This window comes from Monoraphidium neglectum, assembly GCF_000611645.1.
Source record: "Monoraphidium neglectum strain SAG 48.87 unplaced genomic scaffold scaffold01179, whole genome shotgun sequence".
Lineage (NCBI taxonomy): Eukaryota > Viridiplantae > Chlorophyta > Chlorophyceae > Sphaeropleales > Selenastraceae > Monoraphidium > Monoraphidium neglectum.
In genome coordinates, this window is record NW_014012449.1 from 7,813 (window position 1) to 16,081 (window position 8,269).

The following is an 8,269-nucleotide window of genomic DNA, read 5'->3' on the forward strand; positions in this document are numbered from 1 at the left end:
GGGGCCTGGACAGGCCGTGTGCATGTTCACAGGACATGCTATGCGTGCTGCACGGATACACAACCAGGCTCTGATGAATCTAGAGGAGGGCAAATCACCTGCTGTATGCGGGGCGCGCTGCCAGACACTGCAGCAGCCAGCATGTCTAAGCCCAACCCACGCAGAGCCGGGTTGTGGGACGCAGCGATGCCCTCCAGAGCGCTCAGCGCATCGTCCGTGAGAGGCGTCATAAGGTCAGCCTTCAACCGAGCGCGCGCCGCCCGGGCGGGGCCGGCAAACTGCGACTCCCATTGCCCGCAGCCGACAGCGCGTGCTGGGGCGCTTGCCATGCTTTCGGCCAGGCGCACTATGACCACGCTGGGCGTGGGGGACATGATTTGCGCCTGAGCGTCTAGATGCTTGCCAACATAAGCTCAGCTCAAGGTAGTGTCGTTCGTCGCTTGAAATGATTGGATGATCTGCAGCTCGACACGACTCGTGTTACTGCTGAGGCTGTGGTGTGTAGAAAAACACATATCTACATCGGCAGCAGACTCGTGGAATCGAATCCGAAAGCGCAGGGGCATCAGCAAGTACCGAAGCGGCATGCGTGCCACTGATCGGCAACACTCCAAAAGCGGCGGGAAACAGTGTTCAGCAAGCTCAAGAAATCCTCCTGCGCTCGCATGCCTCACAACGCAGTTGCTGACTCAGTTTGCAGCAAGAACAAAGTACGTGCGCTCGTACCGCCTCTTGGAGTTGGTAGGCTGCCAGAAGCGGATGCTCCCCCTGCTTGCTGACCTGCACGCCGCTCTGCTCGCTGACCTTGCATGCTCATGTGTGTGACGCAAACCAAAAGTACTAGCGGCAGCAGCATTTCAGGATCAAACCCATTATCACATGGAAGACGCGGCGCTCTGGCTGGTTCATGTACCGTAGCCGCTATAGAGGCCGACGGCGCTGCCCAAGCCACCAACCCTTGTCACGCAGCTTGCTGATGCCCTCCAGATTCGAGCGCAATCGCCGCCGCCGCCACTGCCTACGCCCTCGGCCCGGGAGTTATATCTGTCTGTATTCCAAGTGCTGCCTTGTGGCTTGGCTGTGCAAAAAGTTAGGGGAAACGCCCATTGTCACCTCCTCCGAAGCAGTACCGCGTTCATTACATGCATGCACATGGAGCTCCGATATTTTACCCTAGACGGTGGTTTCACTACATCCAATCACGGGTCAAAGTTTCTGCACAGCCATCTGCACAGTCCTCTTGCACACCCACAGACTTCATGGGGGCATGTGGCAGCCAACCGCAACATGGACCATGCAGGCCACGCGGTCACGCCTCCTCTGGCCGCTGCTGCATGCAAGCTTGCTTGTGCCCAGCCTTCCAGTCCGCAGCCTGCACAGCAAAGCGTTCCGCAAGCAAGGTAGGACATGCGGGCAAGAGCTGTACAAAGAGCTTGCATGGGTCAGCTTGAATCGTACAAGAGCTACCGTATTGCCAGAGCCGGCCCGCCCAAACGAGACAACTTGTGCCTGTGCAGTACAGCTGCCAGAAGCTTCGCTGCAGCCCGTCGGCCCGGCTGCTGGCACACATGATGAGACCGTCTTGTGACAAGCAGGCCCCCACGTTCTCTGTGACCCCCCTGCCCCCACCTGGCATGCTGTGCTGCAGTAGTACACGGTGTTGCAGCGGGAGCACTGCTTGAGCCTTGCTGACCCCGCCTCTGCCGCTGTCTTGCGGCACTTGGCGCACCGCTTCGGCCCTCTCCTGCGGCTCGGGGCACCACCTTGAGCGGCCACCGCCGCGCCTGCTGCAGGCGGCCCAGCCCCATGCATATTAGTGCCGCGCCCCTCCTGTACCGCTGCCCCCGACCCCGGCCGAGATGTTTGCGACGTGTTGCGAAAGGTTGATATGGCGGCTCGGTAGTGCGGGGTCGCTGCCAGCCGCTCAGCAGCCGCCAGCACATCGTCGCTGAATGCCACTGGGCGCAGCTGCAGTAGCACGGCTGCAGCCTCTCGGTCGGCGCACAGCCGCCCAATCAGCTCGGCGGCCCCAGTCTTGAAAGGCGGCGAGCCTCCGCGCAAGCAGCGCGACGCCGCGACCAGTACAGTGCTCGCCCGTGCGACGGCGGCCGCGCGGCCATTGTCGACCAACGACATGAGCAACAGCAGTGGCTGCGGGCGTGCATGCGGCATGTGGCTGGAGGGGTCGCCCCGGTCCCGGCCGCCCAAGAACGCGATCTCACGCGTCGCGCCGCCCAGCTGGGCGGGTGCCTCATGGGCTGCGGCAACGAGCCGCGTTGCGAGAGCTCGCAGCATGCTTGCATGGTCTGCAACGGCTGCAACGGCGGCCGCGTCGAAGCCGCCAATCTGGGCGTTTGCTATGAGGTTCTGCAGCGCGTCGATTGCGGCCTTTGCCAGCCACGGCTCCGACCAGCGGCCCCGCGCGGCCTGGGCGAGCGCTTCGAGCAGGCCTGGTGTGCGCAGCGCCGCGTCGCTGGCGGCGCGCGGCACGCACGCCGCGAGGCTGCACAAGAGCGGCAGGGCGCGCTGCGCGGCCGCCTTCAGCGGCCCGGTCGGCGGCGGCGCGGCGGCCTTCGAGGCGATCAGCCTCGCGACCTCCTGGATCACCGTCGCGCCCAGGGGCAGCCGCACGACGGCCAGCTTCGTGAGCGCGGCCATGACGACGGCCCCGCTGGTGCATGGCACAGCCGAGATCACGCCGCAGAGCGCCGTGATCGCCTTGGCGCGGATTGGAGGGGCACAATGGGAGTCTGACATCTCGCGAACCGCCCACGCCACCAGCGCGGGTCGCGAAACAAACTGTGGCGGCGGAGCGCATGAGGGCGGCGCTTGGGTGCTGTCAATGCATGCCGCACCACTTTCCTGTCCTGGACTTGAGCAAACACCCGAAGCAAGTTAGGCATGGATGCATGCATGACCTGCCACCTTGACATGCACGCATGCATCCGCGGGCGCGCCGGTGTGCACGTGCTGCCCCATGAGCTCGCACGCGCACGCATGCGCGCGCACGGGTCACGCACCGGCGACCTGGATGCGCAATATGTATGTGCACAAGACACACCACGCATGATGCACGGTGATGAAAAGAGGCTCTAGTCAAGCTAGGGAAGGGTGACTCACCTGCTGTATGCGGGGCGCGCTGCCAAACACGGCGGCAGCCAGCACGTCCAAGCCCAACCCACGCAGAGCCGGGTTTGGAGAAGCGGCGATGTTCTCTAGAGCGCCCAGCGCATCGTCCGTGAGCGGCGCCATGAGGTCGACCTCCAAGCCAGAGCACGCCTTCAGGGCGGGGCTGGCAAACTGCGACTCCCATCGCCCGCCGCTGACTGCGCAGGCAGGGGCGCTCGCCGCGCTTTCAGCTAGACGTACGATCAGTGTGCTGGGTGTGGGGGACATGGCTGGGGCGTGCGCGTTTATATGCGTGAAACCGTTAAGCTAAGATTAAGGGGCAATAGTATGCCACTTGGGATGAGCGGATGATCTTGATCTCGAGACGTTTTACGGCTGTGCGGCTTTTGGTTATACGTATGATATCCACATCGACAGAAAACTAATTGAATTCATATTGACATCAGGGCACCAGCAAGTATCATATCCTAGCTCAATGCATGCCGACGACCAGCAACCATCCAAGGCGGCGGGAACCGACGTTCAGCCACCTGGACAACTTATGCTGCTTGCATGCCTCACCACCCAGCTGTTGGGTTTTATACGATGGAAACGCTCCACCCATTTGTCTTCCTGCATTGCCAGCCGCATGACTGCTCGTCCACCAGATGCCTTGCCCTCCTCAAGAGCACAGCTGTGTGCCACACTGATTGCATGCAGCAACACCTGCTCAGCAGGTTGCCAGTGCCTTTTAGTTTGCCTGTTTTGCCACACCTCGACTCAGTGGCATTATCTCAAGTCTTGCGGAGAGCGCGGGTACGAGCGTTGCACTGCGACAGAGACAGCAGCACAGGTTGAAGCCTGCAGGACTATGTGCGCTGCAACTTGAAATGCTCCTGCAGCTTGATTGCTATGTCAAAGTTTCAGATACACCAGGACCTGATAGGCAGGAGGGCTGCTATGAGGTTACACACTTGGATTATCAGGCGTGATAAGTGTATGGAGCTGACTCAGCTTGCGCAGCCATGTCAGGGATTTTAAAGGTGCCAGATGGTATGCGGAAAGGCCACACACACGTGATCGCCATTAGCAGGCTCAGACAAAGCAGGCAATCCAGTCAGTATTATAGTATGTTGCATACGTGCTCTGGTCTGCAGGACCAGTGGCGCATCGCACACGTGAAACGCAATCGAAAGGCAACACGCTCATAGGGTGGCCCATGCGCACGCTTCACTGCTCTCAAGCGGCCTGATCAGCAGCAGCAGCCTCTAGTAATGAGGAGAGCCAGCGTGCCGCCTGCTGCCACACATTGGCCAAGAATGCCCTACATGGCAGCAATGCCAGCCGGCGCAGCAGGCAGGTCAAACCCGCGGACAACGCGCGCCGGTGCAGCGAAGGCGGTCGCGACCGCGCCCGGTGCAATGCGCGCGAGCCTGGCGAGCGCGCCGCACGCAGCCTCGTCGGCCGTGGCGAATGCGAGGGCGGCCGCGTCAGTCGAGTTCATGCGCTTGAGGGGCGACGACGGCGGCGTGACCAGCGTGTCGGTGTAGCGCGCGCGCGGCGGCACCCAGCGCGCCATCATCGCCGAGAAGCGGCGCCACGGCGGCTGCGTCAGGCCGCGTGCCTCGTAGGAGCGCGCCGCCTGCGCGGTGATGAGCGCGACGAGGCGGCGGAGGGTGCAGGCGTCGCCGACAAAAGTCTCGGGGAGGGAGTCGACGAGGCGCTCGTAGCCCGGCGTGGCGGGGGCCACACGGAAGGCCTCGCGGAAGGAGGGGTCCACGATGACGCCTGTTGAGGAAAAAGTGGGTGCAATGATGTGGATTGTGAGGCAGGGGGGGTGCAAGAAGCCCTGCTTCACAGTGCACAGGGTTGCCAGATGCCATCCCTGGAGGTGGATGCAGCAAACTCGCGCCACTGCATCTGGCGGGGCACAGAGAAGGGCTGCAACCTAGCTGTCTGCAACACCAGTATGCGCCAACAGAGGCATCCAGGCTGACGGCTGCATGGTGACAGCGTGGCGGCTGCATAGCATAGTTGCAGCTGCATTGCAGCTGCATGACGGCGGCTCACCCTCGTCCTCGGCGCCCTTGATCACGATGAAGCGTCCGCGCAGCACAAAAGCCTCAGCGGCGCGCCCGGCCCGCGCCGCGCCCGCCGCAGCCGCAACATGGGGCTCCCTGACCGCCACGCGCACGCCAGTGCCCTCCAGCAGCTGTGCCAGGCTGGCGGCGAGCGCGTCAATGCCGTCGTGGATGCCAGCAGGGGCGGCGGCATGGGCCGCCACGGCGCGGCGCAGGCCGCGCAGGGGGTCGCTGTCAGTGGGGGGCGTCATCAGGTCTTGGATGTCAATTATGGAAGCTTCCAGGGACAGGTCGCGGCCCGAGTTGGCGAGGCCATCGGCGGCCACCTTTGGGGAGCAGAGGAAGGGGAGAGAAAGGAGCACAACGAATCAGGGGCAGCTCCACCTTTTTTTACTTGACTCAGGGATAGATGCCTCACTTCACTCACAGTCCCTGCTGTACTGAAGCAGCTGACAGATGCTGCAGAGCGGCTCTCAGGTAAGAGAGCTATTGACCATATGTAGCTTCCCAGCCTCCGGGGCTGCCCAGCGCATCGCCAGCTGTCCATACCCATCTGGCCCGTTTCCGACCAGCTGTCCCGAAGCTGCGCGCCCACCTCCTGCTCGAGGGTGAAGAGCAAACCCTCATCTTCAACACCCGAGGCCCCCACAAACGCACTCGTTGCAGGCCCTCTCGACCTACGGAAGGCGCGGCAAGGGGTGAGGTGAGAAGTGTGACAACAGGGCCGACCTGTACAGGCCGCGGCAATGTGACGGCGAGCTGCATGTGCCATCATGTCATGGAGCTTGCTGTGCGGGCCGCTGACTTCCATGTGCCCTTATGCATGCTCCAAAACGTTCCCATGCTATGTGCATGCTACATATGCTAATGCTACATGGATAATGGGGGCTGCCAGGACGCACCGTGGGGCTGCTGGTGGGCCAGGGCGCCGCCCCCGCCGACCGCCGAGACGGCTGGCGATGAGATGCGGACGGAACAGCTACGGCACGAGGATGGAACATGGTTGCTGTTGGGTTGGGCGGTGGATGCGCAACGGGAGCGGAAAAAGGTGAATACTTTGCTGTTATGCTGCGAGCGAGAGATGTACTGTGAACGTGAACCGCATCGGGCGTGTAGTTTGGCTGGAAAACGACAGCACCCGTTCGGAAGTCTTGCGGACGCGGACGCCTCTCATCATGGGTTGCACGTCATGCGTGCCAGGCGGAGACGCCCTGGAAGACTATACACATATCATGAATGGTCTGATAAAAGTTGATCAAGTCAGCTCGGCGCGAGGTGTGCACACGGGCAGCCGTTTGTGCAGGTTGCCGCGCCCGTCGCCTGGCAACTGAGGGTGCCCCGCACGCGTGTCGATGCGCTCAGTTTCCTGTATCCTTGTATGCTTTGAATGTTGTTGCACATCATAAGGTGTTAGGGAAGACAGGCTGTGAAATAGTAAGTAAGGCGTGTATGTGTAGGCCGCTGCCCTGCACTGATGCACCTGTGGCTCTCATGAGTCATGACAGTCCACGGCCCTCGCGCCACACATCAGCTACACCAGGTGCCAGCGAGCCAAGCGCGCGGTGAATGTCGGACGCCCCTTGAACCAGGTTGTTGGGCTTCATATTGTTCTGTGCCCACATGCCCACGGGCAACACTCAGGTATCAAGTTGACCAGCACGGGCGGGTCGGAATCTACGTCTTTTCCCCTTGGCCACACTTCCTTAACCCCACCACCACAGCACACAGATGTATCAAAGCTTGGGTGACATGCAGACGTGAACGCAACCCTGGCAGTAGGTTGGAGGCGGCATAGACGCCGCGCGGAACAGCCGCGCGCACCATCACTCTGTCCATTCGCTCCAGGCTGCAAGTGCCTGCGCCTTGCCCTGAGCCTGCAGGACACCGTTTGCCGCTTTTTAGTTCCTTGCATTGGAAGGCAGCCGTGGCTGCCAGTGCCGGCAGCTGGTCACACCCCGGCTGCCAATGGCGCCGGCGGCTGCACAGACACCTGCTGCCCGGAAGCCTGCGTATGCACACACCTCGCATAATCGTGTGCACCGCACATCTTGCTTTACAACGCAGTGCTGCGCGCCGCACCAATACGCACAAGGAGGTGGTTGCAGTCAGTGCTCTCCTGGCCTTTGAGACCCCAAAGAAAGCAGCGCAGGCGCCAATGGGCGCCGGCTACGAGTTAGCGCCATGGCCCTCTGCCTTCCTGCCAGCTGTTACCACCCCTGCTGTCTCATTGACAGCTGAAGAATGTAAATGCGTTAGTTGCACAAGCTGCTTTTTCCTGATGCTGGTTGTACAGATGGCCATTTGCGTGCATGGCCGCGCGCTGCTGATCGCTCCCGTCGCACGCGTGGGACGGCCCCCAAGCGGCCCTTGCCCAGCAGCAGCGAGCGGCGGGCGCCGCTGTCAAGCACAGCCCTAGAAGCCCGGCCATGCGAAGCAGCCATGCGAAGCAGCCACCGACCTGGCTGACGGTTCGACCCATGCGCCCAGCACGCGAGCAGGCCGGCGAGCGCGCTGACGGGCCAACGCGTGAGCATGGGTCAGCCATGGCACGCGCGCACCCGCACCACGGCCGGCATGCCGTTGGTGCGTGCGCGGGCATGCCTGCCACTCGCCCGGAGCTTGCGCAGGCCGGCGGGGATGCACACAATTGCGATGAGCTCCCGCGGCCCACGAGCTCCCAGCACCAAGCGCACGCACAGCAGCGGGCGCTGCTGGCGGCCCCTTGCGTCCTGCATCACCCGAAAACGGCCCCCGGCCAGGCCCGGCCGAGCCGAAACCGGACTGGCGCGGGTTGGGGCGGGGTGCACCTCGACCAGGCCGCGATCAGATGCCCGCGCCGTCTCCGAGGAGGTAGTCCAGGGATGAGAGCAGATCATCATCCGCCATGAGCACATCCCCTGGCAGCGAGTCCATCGCCGCCGCGGCGAGCAGCGACGGCTCCCGGCCCCCGCTGCTGCCCGTCAGCCGCATGCCGACCGACGCGACGCCGCCGCCCGGCAGCGACCCGAGCTGCATCGGCGCGGCCGACGGGTCGCCGCCGCCGCCGCGCGCGAGGGCGGCCGCGGCGGCCGCCCTCGCGC

The 8,269-nt window shown here is 63.0% G+C and overlaps 2 protein-coding genes across 2 annotated transcripts; both read right to left on the reverse strand.

Annotated features, from left to right (window-relative positions):
- Positions 1 to 4,432: 4,432 nt before the first annotated feature.
- On the reverse strand, positions 4,433 to 6,190 carry MNEG_6932 (hypothetical protein; the record flags this gene model as incomplete). The annotated part of the gene is made up of 3 exons (XM_014044595.1): positions 4,433 to 4,896; positions 5,179 to 5,515; positions 6,092 to 6,190. The coding sequence occupies 3 exons, from the start codon at positions 6,188 to 6,190 to the stop codon at positions 4,433 to 4,435; spliced, it is 900 nt and encodes a 299-aa protein (XP_013900049.1).
- A 1,822-nt stretch (positions 6,191 to 8,012) lies between these two features.
- Positions 8,013 to 8,198, reverse strand: MNEG_6933 (hypothetical protein; the record flags this gene model as incomplete). Its single annotated transcript, XM_014044596.1, has 1 exon — positions 8,013 to 8,198. A coding segment is annotated over one exon (186 nt), but the record flags the coding sequence as incomplete, so codon positions are not given.
- Positions 8,199 to 8,269: the final 71 nt, after the last annotated feature.